At 45.6% G+C, this 20,369-nt stretch overlaps 1 protein-coding gene across 11 annotated transcripts in view; it reads right to left on the reverse strand.

Moving 5' to 3' along the window:
- CADPS2 (calcium dependent secretion activator 2) overlaps positions 1 to 20,369 on the reverse strand; it is a 375,792-nt gene that overhangs the window by 147,888 nt on the left and 207,535 nt on the right. For all 11 annotated transcript variants that reach the window (XM_087723665.1, XM_087723666.1, XM_087723671.1 and 8 more), the window contains exon 9: positions 11,180 to 11,246. In XM_087723665.1, coding sequence (XP_087579791.1) covers positions 11,180 to 11,246 — 67 coding nt within the window. The remainder of the gene's footprint in view (positions 1 to 11,179; positions 11,247 to 20,369) is intronic.

The raw sequence follows: 20,369 nt of genomic DNA on the forward strand, positions 1-20,369 counted from the left end.
CTGCAAAGACCCAACAGGTGGAATTATAAATCCAAGTGGTGGAACCCTTGTGTGAAGCCTCAATTGTGGAGATCACCCTCTGTGAAAGCTGGGTGGCTCTTAGGCGCTCCTGCTCAATCTCCACATGGCTAGCTGCAGCCACTGTGGCTTGGGTTGCACCAGGTTCCGTCTGAGGTCTATAATCCCTCCCCGGGATCCTCCCCGGGTGTGACACTGACAGCCACATTAGGTCCGCAAACCATGCCCGGTGCGGCCAGTAGGGCGCTACTAAGATGAGCTCCGCCTTCTCTGATACCACTTTCCGAACTACCCCAGGGAGAAGGGGAAGGGGAGGGAAGGCATAGAGCAGGCCCTCCGGCCACGGAATCTGAAGCACGTTGACTCCCTCTGTCCCCCAATCTGGGAACCGAGAGAAGAACCCATCCACCTGAGCATTCTGCTGTGTGGCAAACAGGTCCACCTCCGGATGGCCGAACCTGGAGCAGATGGCCTGGAACAGTTTCGGAGAACGACTCCACTCCCTCTGGTTGACGGTGGCCTGACTGAGCCAGTTGGCTTGATGGTTATTCACTCCTGTAATGTGCTCCGCCTTGAGAGATCAAAGATGCCATTCCGCAAAGGAGCCGAGTACCATTGCCTCGGTTCGAAGAGCCCTGGAGTGTGTGCCACCCTGTCGGTTGACATGGGCCTTCGCCGCCACATTGTCGGTCAGCACCATGATGTCTCGATCCCGAACATGGTACTTGAAGTGCCACAATGCCAAGTGAATCGCTCGCAGTTCCAGCCAATTTATATTGTGTTGAGGTCAACCAGGTCCAACGCCCCTGCGCCATCCGGGACTCCAAGAGAGCTCCCCACCTGTACAAGCTGGTGTCCATTGTCAGGATGAGGTGCTCCAGCTCCTTGAACTCGCAACCCTTGTGTAGCTCTGGGGAGAGCCACCACCTCAATGACAGCTGCACCTCGGAATTGTTGGAGTTAGATCTCTGATGCAGCAGGAGATGCCACTGGAGCGGCCTCGCGTGTAGACGAGCCTAAAGCACCATGTCTATGCAAGAAATGAATTTCCCCAGCAAGCTGGAGAGTACTACTACAGGAACAAAACGTTGACTTCTAACTTGTCTAACAAACTAACTTTACGGTCGTGGGACAGGAACACCTTCCCCAGCTTAGAGTCTATGATGGTCCCCAGGTGAGGAATCCTGGTGGCAGGAACAAGGGAACTCTTATCTAGGTTAACTGAAAAACCTAACTGCTGTAGTGTGGATACCACCAATGAAAGATCCTCCCTCGTCCACTCAAACGATGCTGCTTGGACTAAGATGTCATCGAGATAGCATTGGACCCTGACAGAGTGAAGGTCCGAGGCGCCGACACCAAGCCAAACGGTAGGGCCCTGTACTGGTAGTGGCTACCTAAATAGGAGAACCTGAGATACTTACGATGGCCAGGGAAGATGGGGATATGGAGGCAAGCCTCCGTCAGGTCGATGGAGTCCATGAAGTCATTGAGCCTGACCCCCGCCAAGATGGATTTAAGTGATGCCAACTTGAATCTTCTATAGACTAAGTGAAAATTTAGCAGTTTAAGATCCAGAATTGCCCTCCATCCCCGAATTCTTCGGAACGACAAAGAGGTTGGAATAGAAACCTGACCCCACTTGGTCCGGTGGAACCGGTTCCACTGCCCTAATCTCTAGGAGGTGTTGGATCGCCTGCCTCATGAGAGAGCATTTATCTTTACTCTTGGCGATCGAAAATATCTGAAAGTGGTTCTGCGGAATGGAGAGAAACTCTAGGCGCAGGCCAAATCTGATGGTATTCAGAACCCAGGCGTCAGTGGTAATCTCAGCCCAGGTGTCGACAAACAGAAGCAGTCTACCATCTATGGGTGAGGTCGCTATTGACTTATCTGCCCCGGTGGTAGGGATGGCCACCTCCCCCCCCAAAAAGACCTCTTCCCCTGGGGTTGAAACCTGGGCCTATCCCTGGTGTAGTGCCTATCCGACTGCCTATCTGATCTCGGAAAATACCTGCGCCTCCTGATCTGACTGACGATAGGACTGCTTCCGAAAGTAAGGTGCAGATTTTTGCTCCGACTTCTTTGTGGGCATAGGCTTGAACCTCTTTTATTCTTGTCCTTAACGAGGATTGGGTCCAATGAGGTACTGAAAAGGGATCCCCCGTAATAAGGCGATGATGCCAGGTGCCACTTTGCCTTGTTCTCCGCTTGCCATCCCCTCAGCCACAGGAGATGTTGGGAGGTCACCGACGTCGCCATTACCCGTGAGGTATACTTCATGGCATGCAGAGTGGTGTCTGCAGAGAATTGAGCAACAGCAACCAGCTTGTTGAGATTTTGATGAGTATGCACTTCCTCAGGCAGAATCCTTTCCTGCATCTCTTGTAGCCAAAGGATAGCCATGCGGCTGAAGAATGACGCAGAGGCAGCTGCCTTGATGGCCCATGCAGAAGACTGGAATGTTTACGAAGGGTTAGCTCTGCCTTCTTGTCCTCGGCCTTCAAGTAATCAGCCACATCACTGGACACCACCGTTGATGTGGATGCCAATGCCTCACTGGAGGGTCCACTGTGGGCACCTGCAATGCCTCAGAGAAACTAGGTTCCATTTTAAAGAACCTCCTATCACTGCTGCCGGGGTTGGGAAATGGTCCTCTAGGAACAACTTAGGGGCAGGGATGTCTTCCTTCACTGGAGGAGGCTCTGAGTAAACTCAATCATCTGGCTTTTTCTCCGGACCATCCTCCTTGGCACCCTCCATCTCACCCAGTGTGCGCTGTGGCCCTGGCCTTGTGCAACAGTGACTTGAACAAATCCGGAGGAAACAGACCAGAGAATGCTGGTGCCTCAGGTTTTGAGGGATCCTCATCATCAGACATATCTACCTCTCTCTGAACCTGATCCCTCACCATGGAACCCTCGCTAGCCAGGCCTGAGCAGTGCATCCCCCCCAGGGACCTTTGCCACCATTGCGGGTCGCACAGACCCCTTCTGTAACCCAGCAGAAATTCCATGTAAAACTGCAGAGGAGATAAGCCTCTGAATGCTTGCTGGAAGCTGTTCCATGTCTCTAACAAAGGAATCCTCCTCCTCCTCTTGTGCACAGCCTTCAGACTGTGGAACCAATGATGGCCTGATGGGACTACGCCCCCTGGCCCCCCTGCACTGAAAAGGATCCCTTAGATAGGAGCCCTGTTCCACCATGGAGAGTGGGGAGGGGAAGGTGAAATGTCCCTGAGATACACTGGGGAATCCCCCCTGTGGAGAGACCTAGACCTGGATCTAATGGGCGATCTAGACCTCAAGGGAGAACTAGGCCTACCCCTCTGTTCAGCCCTGGACACCTGCTTCTCCAGGGCCCTGTGCCTCCTTTCTTCATCCTTCTGCAAGGCCTTGGAGGATTTTCCAACTGCTGCAGTTTTTCACAGTTTCACAGAGGCTGTGGGACTCACTTGGGCCCTACTGGAGGTCCCCTTCCCAGGGGACAATGGATGGGAATCTGGCCTCTTCTCTGCATCTGCCATGGTACCAGGTCAGGACTCCACCAGGCCCAGCCCACCAGAAACAGCAGCGACCAAAAAACGGCTTTCCCCAATCACTCACAGCCTCCATGCAACAAAATCAGCCTTTTGGTAGATCTTTTCTGCCCCTTTTGCAAGTCACGCAGCTCCAGGCCCCCTGATGTCGATCTGGGCCTACAGGGATTTGCCGCTGCTGCTGTATAAAGGATGGCCACCCAGGAAGGCAGGGATGAAAATGAGGCCTCATAGTAGCCTCTGTCCCAGCCCATGCGGCCCACAGGAATTGAGGCCCCCAAATGGCCGCCGTAATGGTGTCCTGCCTCTAAAGCCCGAGGAAGCAACTTTTAAATCCCTTACCGGCGACTGGGAGTGAGCCACACCAAGGGGAGGCTTCCAGGTATCAGATGGAGGCAAGGGGAAGAAGGCAGGGAGAAGGAATTTGCAGGATGACACTGGATTGTTTTTGGAAGAATAAGGAATCAAAAAACCTGTCTTTCTTCGGCCAGACAGAGTTGAAACTGGGAACCAGAAGCAAGGAGCACAGAGGGGTGGCTTCAAATAAACTCTGTCTCAAGGCCAATTGGACATCACAACACCCAATCCTGGCTAATCCTGCAAAATGCCTCTGGAAAATGGCTATCCAACATCTTCTTAAAGACATCCAGTGTTGGGGCATTCACAACTTCTGGAGGCAAACTCTTCCACTGATTAATTGTTCTAACTGTCAGGAAATTTCTCCTCAGTTCTAAGTTGCTTCTCTCCTTGATTAGTTTCCACCCATTGCTTCTTGTTCTACCCTCAGGTGCCTTGGAGAATAGTTCGAGTTCTCTTCTTTGTGGCAACCCTGAGATGTTGGAACACTGCTATCATGTCTCCCCTGGTCCTTCTTTTCATTAAACTAGACATGTTTAATGCCTACTTTATTTATAGTAGCTGGATGCCTGGACTTGCAATCTGGTCACCTTGTGGGTTTATTATCATCTATGGAGGCCCAGAGACGTTATCTCAGCCCTTTCAGAGGAAACCCTTCTGGCTTAGGGCACAGTTTCTGGGACGTGGAGGAAGGGAGAGGGACAGAATACCCCTCTCTGGACTGCTCCCCCCCATTGAACTGCTCCCCCCCATTGAACTCAATGAACTCTTGCCAGAACTCCCACCGGACTTGTAGAGGAGAAGACTAAGACAATTAAGACCTTATACAAGCCTTATACGCTTTTTGCACATTGCGCAATTTTTAATTTTTAATTTTTAATTTAAAATTTTTATTTTAAATTGGTATGATGAGTGTATGTGATTGCATGTGACTGAGTGAAAGCGCCCACTTTTATTACCCTATATTGTTGTATTCGTGTGTTTTAATTATCACGTGGGGACTGTTTGAGTGAACGAATGAGTGTGTCTGATTCGGAGGGCCTGATCGGGAATGCGGGAGCTGTAGGTGTGGTTGGGGGAACCACGGACACGGGAGTGGGTCGGAGCATTACGGTCATAACGGGGAGGGGCAGATATGGCGGGGACTTTAGGGCTGGCCATTACCGGGGAAGGAGGGTTCGCTATGTTACAGCGATCCCTCCTTCCGGCCCTATAGGTCCCACTCCGAGGCCAGATGGCGCGAGTAGTCAGGACCCTGGTCTCCGGCTGTTGTCGCTAAATGCCAGGTCTGTTGTTCACAAGGCTCCCCTCGTCCGGGACTTAATTTTAGACGAGGGGGCAGACCTGGCATGTATTACTGAAACCTGGCTGGGCCCGGAGGGAGGAGTCCCCCTCGTAGAGATGTGCCCAGAAGGATTTCAGGTGCTTCATCAGCCGAGAGCTCAGGGAAGGGGTGGGGGTGTGGCTATCGTTATTCGGGAGTCTTTGGTTCCTCGTAGGATCCCTGCTCCGGAGCTTGTCGGGTGTGAGTGCCTGCTGGTGAGGTTGGACCTCAAGGGTCAAGTGGGTCTGCTGCTAACGTACCTGCCTCCCAACAGCGTTGCAGCAGCCCTCCCCTCGCTCCTCGAGTTGGTAGCCGAGCTGGCAGTTGAGTTCCCCAGGCTTATGGTCCTGGGGGATTTCAATTTGCCTACGCTCGGTGAACACTCGGATGGGGCGCAGGAGTTCATGGCCTCCATGACAGCCATGGGCTTGACCCAGATAATTCAGGGCCCAACTCACTCTGCGGGTCACACGCTCGACCTCGTATTCCTCTCGGAGCAGTGGACTTGTGATCTTGGTCTGAGGGGTAATGAGATCATACCCCTGTCGTGGTCAGACCACTGCCTACTGAGGCTTGACTTCCGAAGACCAAACCCCCACTGTAGGGAGGAGGAACCGACCAAGTGGTTCCGCCCCAGGCGACTTATGGACCCTTTGAGGTTCCAGACGGAGCTTGGGGTTATTCCTGATACTCTCGCCCACAGTCCGGTAGAGACTCTGGCTGCCGCCTGGCATTCGGCAGCATCGGAGACCCTCGACCGGATTGCGCCACTACGGCCCCTCCGAGGCGGCGGATCCCGGAGGCCTCCTTGGTTCACCGAGGAGCTCCGGGAGAGGAAGCGCCGGAGGAGACGCCTAGAGCACTTGTGGAGGTCCGATAAATCCGAACCGAACCGAGCACTCTTAACAACCTGCACCAAGGATTACATCAGGGCACTTAGGGCAGCAAAGAGATCTTATATTGCCACCTTGGTTGCGTCCGCCGAGTCTCGTCCAGCCGCCCTGTTTAGGATAACCCGCTCCCTCTTAAATAAGAGGGATACGGGGGACCCCTTGCAGGGTAGGGCTGAGGATTATGCCCAGTTCTTGGCGGACAAAGTTGCTCGGTTTCGGTCGGATTTGGACTCCACCTTTGCAGAGCCAGCCGAGGCACGAGAGGACGAGTTGGTTGACCATCGCTGGGTTGAGTTTCAGGATGTTACTTCTGGGGACGTGGACAAGGCCATGAGGGCTGTGAGTGCCTCCACCTGTGTACTGGACCCGTGTCCCTCCTGGCTGGTTGCTAACAGCGGGGAGGTGACACGGGGCTGGATCCAAGCGGTTATTACCGCCTCACTTCGGGAGGGGCACTTCCCCGCCGCACTTAAAACGGCGGTGGTGAGACCCCTCCTGAAGAAACCATCTTTGGATCCAGCCATACTTAACAACTATCGTCCAGTCTCCAACCTCCCCTTCATTGGGAAGGTTGTTGAGAAGGTGGTGGCCTACCAGCTCCAACGGTCCTTGGAGGAAGCCGATTACCTGGACCCCTTCCAGTCCGGCTTCAGACCTGGTTACAGCACAGAAACCGCTTTGGTCGCATTGACCGATGATCTCTGGAGAGCCAGGGATGGAGGCTATGCCTCCATCTTGGTTCTCCTCGACCTCTCAGCGGCTTTCGATACCATCGACCATGGTATCCTTCTGCGACGACTGCGGGAGGTGGGGGTGGGAGGCACCGTTTTACGGTGGTTCTCCTCCTACCTCTCGGACAGGTCGCAGTCGGTGTTGGTCGGGGGTCAGAGATCGACCACGAGGCCCCTATCATATGGGGTGCCGCAGGGGTCGGTCCTGTCCCCCGTACTATTTAACATCTACATGAAACCGCTGGGCGAGATCATTCGGAGGCACGGGATAAGATACCACCAATACGCGGACGATACGCAGCTGTATCTGTCCGCCCCGTGCCAACTCAATGAAGCGGTGGACGTGATGAACCGGGGTCTTGAAGCCGTTAGGGACTGGATGCGGGCTAACAAGCTTGTACTCAACCCAGAAAAGACCGAGTGGCTGTTGTGTTTCCCTCCCAAAAATTTGGCTAGTGTACCAACGATCAGGCTGGGGGGTCAAAATTTACACCCCTCAGACAGGGTTCGCAACTTGGGAGTCCTCCTGGATCCACAGCTGACTTTTGATCACCACCTGTCGGCTGTGACCAGGGGGGCATTTGCCCAGGTTCGCCTGGTGCGCCAGTTGCGACCCTACCTGAATCGGGAGGCTCTCACAACAGTCACTCGCGCCCTCGTGACCTCTAGGCTGGAATACTGCAATGTGCTCTACATGGGGCTGCCCTTGAGGAGCATTCGGCGGCTTCAGCTAGTCCAGAATGCGGCCGCGCGAGTGATCGTGGGTGCACCTCGGTTCGCCCACATAACACCTATCCTCCGCGAGCTGCACTGGCTACCTGTTGGCCTCCGTGTGCACTTCAAGGTGCTTCTTACTACCTATAAAGCCCTTCATGATAGTGGATCTGCGTACTTGGGAGACCGCCTTCTGCCAATTACCTCCTCTCGACCCATAAGATCCCACAGATTAGGCCTCCTCCGAGTGCCATCTGCCAGCCAGTGTCGGCTGGCAACTACGCGGAGGAGAGCCTTTTCTGTAGCAGCTCCGACCCTCTGGAACGATCTCCCCGTGGAGATTCGTACCCTCACCACCCTTCAGACCTTCCGCACAGCCCTCAAGATCTGGCTATCCCGCCAGGCCTGGGGGTAAAGACCATAGTTTGCCCCCGCCCGAATATTGAATGAATGTTGTTTGATCTTAGTTATATATTGTATTTTTATGTTATTGTATGTCTTCCCCTCCCATAAGTTGTTAGCCGCCCTGAGTCCCCTCAGGGAAAAGGGCGGCCTATAAATAAACGCAACCAAACCAACCAAACCAAACATGCCCAGTTCCTGCAACCGTTCCTCATATGTTTTAGTCTCCAGTCCCCTAATCATCTTTGTTGCTCTTCTCTGCACTCTTTCTAGAGTCTCCACATCTTTTCTACACCGTGGCGACCAAAACTGAATGCAGTATTCCAACTCTGGCCTTACCAAGGCATTATAAAGTGGTATTAACACTTCACGTGATCTTGATTCTATCCCTCTGTTTATGCAGCCTAGAACTGTGCTGGCTTTTTTGGCAGCTGCTGCACACTGCTGGCTCATATTTAAATGGTTGTCCACTAGGACTCCAAGGTCCCTCTCACAATTACTACTATTGAGCAAGGTACCACCTATACTGTACCTGTGCATTTCGTTTTTCTTGCCTAAATGTAGAACCTTACTCTTTTCACCATTGAATTTCATTTTATTAGATAGATCAGACAAAAGGTTAAATAGACAAATTCAACCATTTAATGCTAAGTGATGATTTAAATAGGTTTTTTAAAGTTACTGGATGGGGTTATTATGCAACCCACAGTTCATCTGCCATTTAATAATCCTGAAACATAAAGATATTATTTTTTTTAGCAAAACTCTTGCCGTGTCAACAGTGCAGGAATTCTGAAAGGGATGGCAAAATGCCCATCCGTACAATTCTTTATAGACATTCTACACTAGGCCTATTCAGAAAGCCAAAGTAGTCAATTGGATTGTACACTTCAGACTGCAGGTGAAGGAAACAACATCAACAACTTAGTGCACACTTATATATGTAAAATCAAGGGAATGGAGAGACATCTCTTTCAACTAGATAAGACTGCTGTTGGCCTCCTTTAAGAAGAAACAGAAAACAAAAGGAAAACTGTTGAAGAAGAAAACAGAGACCTAAAATCTCAAGTGTTTAAGATTAGAAATGGACAGATATCAATATGTTCAAAAGTGACTTGTGATAAACATCACATTCACTATGCTAATCTATGCTTATATGAGTACTATTTAGTTTATGCATAATTCTATCAATCTGTGTCTGACAGAAAACTGTCAGTAGTAGTATTTGTGGCTAGCCTAGCTTGGCTAATGATCACAAATACTACAAATGAATTTTAATGTTCTTAGTTTCTTCATATTAGATAAAAGCATGAGATTGTACCTATACACTTTTTATGTATTATAGTCATATTGAGCTTTTCATATTTTACACACACACACACACACATATATATAATGTGTGTGTGTGTGTGTGTGTGTGTGTATGTATGTCAGGGGTGGGTTTCGACCGGTTCGCACTGGTCCCTGCGATCCGGTTGGTCGCCGAACCCGGAAGTAAGTAACTTCCGGGAACGGCGAAGCCCCCCCCCCCCGTGCCCGCGCGCGCCCGCACACCCGCGCCCGCTCCTTACCCGGTTTTTACGAATTCTGCGCTTCTACGCATGCGCAGAACGCATACAGCGCCTGCGCGATCCCCCAGGAGCAGCTGGAGCATCACGCGGATGCTAGTACGCATGCGCGCAGCACGTGCGTGCGCAAGGACGCCGCCGGCCTCGTTCCAACCGAACCGGTTGGAACGGGGCGAGAAACCCACCCCTGATGTATGTATGTATGTATGTATGTATGTGTATTAGTCTGCCAAAAAACAAAAGGTACCATTGTTGCATTCATCACCAAAAACACACATATTAAGTTTGTGGCAACAGAGAGGGGCAAAAACTAATTTTTAATTTACAAAGCAGTTGTGGAAATTGAACAAAAATATTTGGTGAAAGTCCTCCACCATGTTCTGAAAGATCTCTGGGAATGGCCTAATAAAATTTTCCCTGAAAGCCTGCATGAATATGGGGAAAGCCAGCTGAGAAATGAACCCTCATTGCTGTTATCTTGCCATAACAAGTTGCTTAAATCCATTCATCTGCCATTCAGAATACTTTGGGAAAAGACCCAATGTCACATTGCAGAATTTTTGGGATGTAGCTTTAACTTTCTCCAAGGTCATGCCTCTGAAGTTTCATAGATTTATCAACTGAAGGGATGCTGAGGAAGGCCCAACAGATTGATATAACTAATGAATGGCTGTCTTTTCACTTACAAGAGAGGGATAGGAATGGGCTGATGCAAACAATCTTACTTTATTCTCCCTGTCTTAGCGATTGCAGTCTGTACCAAAAATATGCCAGCATGTCTTAAATGGCTCTGTACATTTTAACAGAGTCACCATAATAATTTAGCTTTATGGGAATTCAAGATTTTTCCTAGCATGTTTGTGCTCACTGCACCCTATGATCTTATGTCCTCAGATCTCCATGGGAAATTTTTCATGAGAAAGACATCTAAAATAATGAGAATTCATACTACCAATGCTTGGAAGTCTGAACAACTAATGACCTATACTTTCTATCTGGAAAGTGTTGGTTTTTTTTAAAAAAAACCTGGATACAATAAATAGTTCCCAAACTCCAGCAAGGATTCAAAGGAGGGAATATATTACTTACTAGCTCTATTGATAACTTCAAAATGTATATATATCACATACAGTGTGATTATCGTTGAACTCTGAGTGAGAGTTGCAAATGTAGCATTCATAAAATACAGAATTGGTTTAATGAATTGCAGGTGAATGCTACATTTATATTCTTGCACACTCTGAAACACCATTTTGGAATTGAATCAAAAATGCTGCACAACCTTGATTGGATGTGAGAACTTATACACTTGTTCTTTTGAATATATCCTAGAAATTCTTTTAGGATTTTGTAAGTGAGTTCTAATAGGAAATTTAAATCCATAAATAATGGGATTAGTACAAAGAGTTGTGTGCATGGGAACTGTTTTGCTGAAATCAGCATTAAAATATTTTTACAAACTAGATTGCACATTTCTAAGTTCCAAAATACAAATAGATACATATACATATGCATATGCACAGACATACATATATACATATACATACACACACATACACAGACACAATGTTTATTACTTCAACAACATCTCTTGAAATGATGTTGAAATTAAACAAGAAGGAAACACCACTAACCTGCACAAGAACAAAGTAGCGCTTTTTCCATCTTTTCCAAACTTTTTGTCCAAGGGCATACAAATACCTGTTAAATGTGAAGACAAATCATTCTCAGTTAAAAACCTTACAATGAAATGGCCACAAATGAACATGAATGAAACAGTGTTTCCGAAGAATGGAGGAGTTTTTGTTATTGGATTCCTGTATGTACTTATGCTTAACATATAGATGGATGCATTTTGATGCATTCGTTATTAGTACTACTAACATTTTATATAGGGAGCATGCAACATAAATAATCTTAGTCCTAATTCAAAACAGTATTGAAAAGTAAATCAGTGTTATATCATATACTTCACATGAAAACTGAGATTTAGGAACTAAGGCAACTCTATTAGTTTATAGCAGAGGCAAGATTTGAAATGGAGGTTTTCCAGCTCATAGTTCATGTGGTGTTTCAAGAAGAAACCTGTGAGTTTATAGTTGTTGCCTTTCAGAAGGTTATTGAATTTTCAATCAATCTTCTCCAATCTGGGGCCATGTAGAATTGTTGGGGCTACAACTTCAAGACTTCTAGGAAAGATAATCTCAATATATCTAGAAGATCACAGGTTGAAAAAAACAGGAACTAAAGATAACTTACTAAGGTTTTATGGCAGATATATAATAAACTCAGAGCAAACATTAGAGCAGTTTTTTGATTGCAAGAAATTTGCAGGATCTCAAAAAATATGCAATTGAGTTAAACAATTGTTATGAAAATGGCAAAAGAACATAACCATAATGTCAGTGTTCCAAATATCATCCAAAATTAAATCAGAGTCTGAGGCAAATGATTCCTCAAAGTTCCAATTTATTAAGAGAGCCATGTTAACACATCTGGGAAAACCTGAATCTGAAGGCTTCCCGGTTTCCCCACCAAGTTGAAAGTTCAAGATCTTTCTCCCACACCCACAAGACCATCACATGGTCCAATCTTCCACTGCCATGCTGGCAGCTTCCACCCATCCAGTTCTGGTCAGGTGCAGAGGTGCAGAGACAAAGGATGACCTTGGCTTTTTAGAAATAATTTTGTTATGGCTACATGGCATCTAACTCTGTACAATCCCGTCCCATTTTCCCACAGTAGAAAATGCATAGTAGAATAATAGAAAGTGTGGCAGGCCTGAGGTCCAAAAGCAAATAAGACTTGCAGACCTGACATGTACATCAACAATCTGTTGCTTCCTCATTAACTTGTTTCTACTAGATGAGCCCAGAAAGCACCAACAGATAATGTACCTGCACTGGATCCAAATAATTGTTCTCTGCTTTGGAACTTAAAACTATACATTTCTAAAGCATGTTTTTCCTTCAAATGCACTACATTTTTCAGCAAACTCTGAATCAATTTATGAAATATATTTATGTTATTTGCATATATACTCAATCACTGCTTAGAGCTCCATAGCCAATAATTTGTTGATTAAATAATGATTGAGTTACTGTTATTGTGCTAAGCCATTAATTCACAGAGTATATAATTGATTATCTGTATTAGTGTCTCTTACTACAACAATGTATTCTAGATACTTCTACAATGCTTATCTTCTTAAAAGAGGTAATAAGGTTTTCCCTGTCTATGGGTATGCTACATTCTGACAAAATATATATCTAAAACAGGAGTCAGTGACTTACAACCTCTAGGCTCTTGGGATTTTTAGATTAAATTTTAGTATTTAAATTACCTGAAGTAGGAAATATAAGAAAGCTATAATGCAACCTCTAATACAGGCATACCAATGAGAGCGAGAGGAAGGGTGGGAGAGAGAGAGAGAATCTTTATAAACGCTGTTTTCCCAAATCACAGCTATATGTATTCATGAACTGGCCTTATTTATTAAATTTTTATGACACCCATCTCACTATTAAAAGTGAGTCTTATCTTGTTTATAGCTTTCAGCCTTGTCAAAATGTTAATGCTGTCCTTATAAGGGGACCCATCACTACTCCAAGACAGTATTATGCCCCTAATTGAAAAGTTATCCATACAAGTGAAGAAAGATGAAACTGACTTAATCATAGAATGATACTAAGAAAATTTTGGCTTCACCAACAGACATGAGATGGTAGTAGAAGCCATTGTGCTCAGTCCTTATGAGTAAATCTTGAATTGGAGTCTCATCCAACCACCCAATGGAAAAGCTGCCAGTTTTCTGAAAAGGGTCAGAAATCAATGAACAGATGGATGTTTGAATACCCGGAGAAGCACCCAGTATATGCAATAGCAATAGCAATAGCAGTTAGACTTATATACTGCTTCATAGGGCTTTCAGCCCTCTCTAAGCGGTTTACAGAGTCAGCATATTGCCCCCAACAACAATCCGGGTCCTCATTTTACCCACCTCGGAAGGATGGAAGGCTGAGTCAACCCTGAGCCGGTGAGATTTGAACAGCCGAACTGCAGAACTGCAGTCAGCTGAAGTAACCTGCAGTGCTGCATTTAACCACTGCGCCACCTCGGCTCTTGCAAAACTACTTGGGAGAACACTATGGTAATAAGAATGGATCACTGCCAGATGAGAGCTTCCTGTAAGGTCCTACTTGAGTTCAACACATCTTTCTGTACAAACCCAATCCTGTATTCTTTATATATTTTAAATTGTGTCCTGTGAATCTCTTGTTATTTCTAGATCTTGCTTGGTTCAGTGAACTTTGTCTGCTGGAAGGGAATCTATTCCCTTGAACTTAAACTTATATTTATAACTACATCTTTAATTGCTGAATTTATGACCTTGTAACTGCTATACTAATTGATTCAAACCCAAGGGGGCCATGACAGTTACATACAGTATACTGTTCTTTGACAATGAAGGCAATGATTTATGATCTCAATATCACTGATCACTTGGTTCAGAGGTGGGTTTCAGCCGGTCCTGTCTGGTACACGCGTACCAGTTGAAAGAATTTAGCATGCCTTCCGTACCAGGGCTTCCAGGGGCCCAGTATGGAATTGTCCCTCCCCTGGCCTTCCCCCCGCCCTGCTCGCCCACCAGCAGAAGCCTTCTGGGAGGTTTTGGCTGGCGGGTGCACTGAGGGCGGGTGGGGAATCGCAGAGGGAGGAAATCGCATGAATTCCCCACCCTCTTCATTGGAAATGAGGTGATTGTCAGAGGACAGAGCAGTGCGTGCCTATGGGCTTCTCCAACGAATCCTCCCCTCCTGCTCCTCCTTCTGCTGTTTGAACAAGCCATGCGGGTTGCGCTCCCTATTCTTTCACAGCCACGTCGTTTCCAATTGGGGGAGGGGGGAAGAAATCAATCTTTTCCGTCCCTCTCCATGGATCCCCACCCCAATTGGAAATGAGGCGGCTATGAAAGACAAGGGAGTGCGACCCGCACTGCATGTACAAACAGCAAAAGAAGGAACAGGAGAGGAGTTCCACGTGGGGCTTTTCAAACAGCCGAACTCCTCTCCTATTCTTTCTTTTGCTGTTTGTACATGCTGTGCGGGTTGCAATCCCTTGTCCAAGGCGTGGAGCGACTCCGGAGCCTATCTGTCACCTCCATGGAAAACATAAGCACACACGCACAGCCTGCACAATTACAGCCCCAGAGAGTGGAGACTCTCAAAAGGAAGCCAGAGGCAGTGGGGCAGCTGGGTCACTAACCCTCAGAGGGAGGAAGGGCCAGTTGGGAAAGGGACTTTGGTCCTGCTGCCTCTGGTGGATGGAGCTTTACTGGCCCGCAGCAAAGATTCCGTCCCTCATCCCGGAGCCTTCATAACTTGTTCTCATTCACCCGGGCTTGTGTAGAGGCTTCACTTTCCGGGCCTGTAATTGTGCAGGCTGTGTGTGCGGACTTATGTTTTCCACGGGGGTCCTGGATGGGCTCCGGAGTTGCTCCACAGCATGGGGCCGTGGCTGGAACATGAGGAATGTGAGGGGGACCAGCAGGGCCTCGTCCTTCTGAAGAGGACTTGTCCCCAAAGAGGGCAGATGTGATGGCATTTGTCTTGGGATGTTCTGTGGAGCCCCCCAGGGAAAAACTCTGCTGCCAGGTACTTTTAACCATATATTTTGCTCCTATGTCTGCAGAATGCTGCAAAAAACCATAAATACAGGCCAGTTGTTGAGTATTTCACATGTGATTAGAACACTCAACAAGGTAACCACAGGGTGTGTGTGTGTGTGTGTGTGTTTCTGTGTCTATGTGTGAGTGTGAGTGAGACAGACAGAGGGACAGAGAGAGAGGGAGTGAGAGACAGACACACACACACAGAGGGAGGGAGGAGAGAGATACAGAGAGAGAGAGAGAGAGAGGGAGAGACAGAGATAGAGACAGACAGACAGACAGAGAGAGAGAATGACAGAGAGAGACACAGACACACACACACACACACACACACAGACAGACACACACAGAGACAGAAAGAGAAAGAGAAAGAAAGGAAGAAAAAAATAAAAAAGAAAAAAGAAAGAGAGATATTAAATAAATAAATAAATAAATAAATAAAGAAAGAAAGAAAGAAAGAAAGAAAGAAAGAAAGAAAGAAAGAAAGAGAGAACTTATGACCACAATTGAGCCCAAAAGAGCATTGTTAAGTGAGTTTCACCACATTTTCCAAGTTGGCCATGCCCACCTGGTCACATGACCTCTGAGCCACTCCCACAAAACAGGCCACACCTACAGAATAGGTTCTAAAAAGTTTTGAAACCCACCACTGACTTGGTTAGATAGCAATACTTTAAAAAATGTTGTCTAGTTTGCAGGTCGTACAAAATTCCTACAAAACAAGAATAAAAGAATATGTTCTCACACAGTTTCAGAGTAGAGCTGAGATTCCTACAAATGATAAATGTTGCCAAACACAAAACACACATATGAAAATAGCAGCCGCAAACACTTTGGGCTTGAAGATTGGCCATCTTTAACTCAATATTGGATAGTATAAGAGACCATGGCATGCAGGTGTGTGTGAATTGGATAAATGTTTGCAAAGATGCTACCAGGACTTGCTCTTATAAGAAGGGAGGTATAGGAATGTATCTCTGTGTTCCTGTAATGTGCATACCATAATTGGACTACCTAGGCAGGGAAGATGGAAGAACATTTGAGGTATAATTTTACAAAAATCAACCCTCTGACTAAAAATTTAAATTTGATTGTAGTAGGTATATCAATTTCTTGTCCATCCCCAGATCCAATTACATCACATGATTTGTTTACAGGGAGGAAGACTCAGGTTTCCCATTTTCTGACTTGCAGCACCACATAGTTTGAGAATCCCAGCAATTGGCAATAAAACAAAAGGTATAAATGAATGCCTACTGCCACAGGCCTGAACTAGTATTGCTAGCACTGATAGCTAACGATGAGTCAGATAAGCCCCTATTGTTGTATGCCTGCAAGATGAATCGGATTCTAAAACCACTGTTTGCCATAGGGAAGTTCTTACTTGATTGTAATATTGTCTGTGGGCATTTTGGATGTGGTTTGCTTTCTTTATGAAGCAAGGGACTAAATGCAAAAGTAGATGACAAAAGGCATTGCAATGGCCTGGAACTTCCAGTTTGCCAAATGCAAAGAACTATGTTGATTGGCCATTGAACTTTTCAAATTCAAAAAAGTATTCACTGTGCATGTGTACAGTGTTCAGAAGTGCTATATAGCAAAAAAAGGGCATTTCTTTTTGATAATCATATTGCTCCTGGGCTGTGTTGAAATTAGAGTAGTCTATTGCTGCTGCTACTTTAGTGGCTTAGCTCAGTGGCTGAACAAGAAAAGTAGCAGAACATGTGATTAACTGCTATTTTTGCTTATTGTTATATAATTGAGAAGGGACACGGTGGCTCAGTGGCTAAGACATTGATCTTGTCGATCAGAAAGGTCAGCAGTTTGGCAGTTCGAATCCCTAGTGCCGTGTAATGGAGTGAGCTCCCGTTACTTATCCCAGCTTCTGCCAACAGTTCGAAAGCATGTAAAAAATGCAAATAGAAAAATAGGGACCACTTTGGTGGGAAGGTAACAGCGGTCCGTTTAGTCATGCCAGCCACATGATCACAGAGATGTGTTCAAACAGCATTGGCTCTTTGGCTTTGAAACAGAGATGAGCACCGCCCCCTCAAGTCAGGAATGACTAGCACATACGTGCGAGGGGAACCTTTACCTTTAGAGAATTTTAAGTATTATTGTTATCATTACTTTTTTTTAAAAAAAAGTTTTTTATTTTTTGTTCTCTATATACAATTATAGGTATACATTCACATAGTTATTATTCTTTTTTGCATTCGTCATTCTTATACATTTGTCATTCCATTTATAAAATTATAATATTCCATTTGGGTTGCTTTGTTTACCACCCCTCGCCTGTTTTGACACCACCTTCTTCTCCTTTTCTTTTCTCCCTCCCTCCCTTCTCTACTTCCTTCCTTCTTCCTTTCCCCTCCTTCTTCCCTCCCTTCTCTACTTCCTTCCTTCTTCCTTTCCCCTCCTTCCTCCCTTACCTCTCCCCTCATCCTCTCTTCCCCTTCCTACCCTCTCTCCCTCTCTCCTTCTCCCTTCCATCTTCCTCTCCTCATCCCTATCTTCCATATCTTTATAAGGATCTTTATCTTTATCATTAGACTTTTATGCCACCTTTTTTATATATAACTCAAAGTGGCAAACATACAGTAGTTAATCTTCCTGCCTCTATTTTCCCCAGAATAACAGCCCCTTTAGTTGGGTTGGGCTGAGAAAGAGTGACTGGCCCAAAGTCATTCAGCTGGCTTTCATACCTAAGGGAAACCTAGAATTCACAGAACCTGTAGGCTGCACTTTAACCACAAAATCAAAGTGCTCCTTAAAAAAAAAAAAAACCCACCCTCATGGCCAGTTTCTCTGTAGTTGATAAAAAAATATCGGGGAGAATAAGGCTTCTTTTTAGTTCTAAAGTTATCTAAGACGCAATAAATCTTTAATTCAGTTCCATAAGAAGAAAGAACGTATGAAATGTTCTGATAGAACATTTTGAATTGCGTCTTTTTTTTAAAAAAAACCCCTATTTGAATGCTTTATTTAAACGAATGATATATATGTGAGACAAAGGTTTATAGCACTTAAGACTATGCCATTAGGCTTGCCTGTTTGTCTTTGATGTTTATAATGGGAAGGAGAGAAGACTAATGATTAAATAAGTGACTATATGGCATCATTATTTATTGGCTCCTAAAACAATTCACCAAAGTTGTATGTGGGAGAATAATGTTAATACTTGTTAATACTCCATAAGTAGGGCCTATTCTTTGTTTATCTCTAAGGAAAAAATCCATCTGCATCTTTAAAATGAATCCTTTACTTTTTATAAGCTTTTATTTATCACAGTTGAAGAAAAGGTAGAAAGGGGGAAAAATCAATACATATTACAGTTCTGTTCTACAAAAGGCTTTCTTAAAAAGAAGTCTAAGTCAAGGTTGAAAGAGCAATTAAAGCAGTCTCAAAATCTGGGCCATTCTGATAGAGTTCAGTTAACATGTGGCAGAAGTAATCATCCACTTGTGAAAATGATTTTCAGTTCATTCTCAAACACCTTTCAGACACTCATGATCCCATTTAACTGACAACAATACAGTCTATCTGCGGGCATCACTGCATTCAGTGTGAGAACCAATAGGGACCAAATGCCCACAGGCACTTTCAGCCATCATGGTGTATTCTGTTCTGCCTAGCATAAAGGAAATTCTTCCTTGTTCTGCATTCCTTCTTTTATGTAACCCCACAAGATTAAGCTTTTTTCTTTTCTCTTCTTTTTTTGTCCTCGGTTGAGGAGGAGAGACACAACAGATTCAAGACTACAATACAGCTAGGTCATCAGAAGCCTAGCTGAAAACATTCTCAGATTGATTTCAATACTTTTCCGTGCTCTTGAAAAAGAGCACCAAACACATCTTCACAAGAAATGGGATGGTGTGAGGAGCTAAAGAAAGAAAAGAAAACCCACATAGCCCAAATAGCTGTTACAATGCTGGGGAAGACAAATATTCTGAATGCAAAGAAAGCTAAACAACAATGGAAACTATATCTATTCACTTCAGTGAACTGGACACTCAATATATGAATAGGAAAATTGGCAGGAAGCCCCTAAAGATTTTTACACCATCCTTCTATTTCTCAATATACATATGGACATAGCGTACACACAGAGAGGGTGGCATTAGGACATTAGGTAAAAGGTAAAGGTCTCCTCGCACATATGTGCTAGTCGTTCCCGACTGTAAGGGGCGGTTCTCATCTCAGTTTCAAAGCTGAAGAGCCAGCACTGTCTCCATCGTCATGTGGCCGGCATGACTAAACACCAAAGGTGCACGGAACGCAGTTATCTTCCCACCAAAGGTGTTTCCTATTTTTCTACTTGCATTTTTACAATTTCAACGTCTTAGCTACTGAGCCACTGCATCCCTTTTATTAAGACATTAATGCCGTTATTTAATGATAACGCAAGTATCTTTCATCACTTTAATAAAGACAATTGGAACAAATATTTAAAAACAAATCAATAGATAGATTATCACGAAAGAAGGCAAATATACGTGTCCCAGGATAATGTTGCAGGATCCAATATGGGTCAGTCATAGGGACCAGAGTTTTTTAGTCTTCCGAACTTCTGAACTTCATGCTGGAGCTGATCCTCGGGGAATTTCATTCTGTGACATTCTGGTGAGAGAGAAATTCCCTTGGGCTTCTGCACAAGTCTGAAAGCTTAAAACCGTGATGGTGAACTTATGGCATGCGTGCCAGAGGTGGTACTCCCCACTCTGTGGGCACGTGTACCATCACCAGCTGCTCTTCTGTTTTCGGCCTGAAAATGCCCCCCAAAATACCAATAAACAGCCAAAAACAGGCATGCACATGCCGGCCAGCTGGTCTTCGTGTTTCCGGCACTCCTGTTTCGCCATCACTGGCTTATAAGACTAAAAACCTCTGGTCTCACTGACTGACTCAGATTGGATCCTGCAAGATAGGTTGTCATTGTGAGTCTGGGCTTTATACTCTGAGATAGACACATAATCTAGTTTAAGAATGAGGCTAAGCAATCATATAGGCTAGAAATGGTTCTTAGACAAAAATGAGTGTTCTTTCTATCTAAGCCAGGGGTGTCCAAACTTGGGAGCTTGTGGCTGGGGAATTCTGGGAGTTGAAGTCCACAAGTCTTAAAGTTCCCAAGTCCCTTGATCTAAGCAAAGTATAAA

This window comes from Thamnophis sirtalis, unplaced genomic scaffold (genome assembly GCF_051295495.1).
Source record: "Thamnophis sirtalis isolate CommonGarterSnake01/CBP01778 unplaced genomic scaffold, rThaSir2_p1.2 scaffold_9, whole genome shotgun sequence".
NCBI classification, from domain to species: Eukaryota; Metazoa; Chordata; class Lepidosauria; order Squamata; family Natricidae; genus Thamnophis; species Thamnophis sirtalis.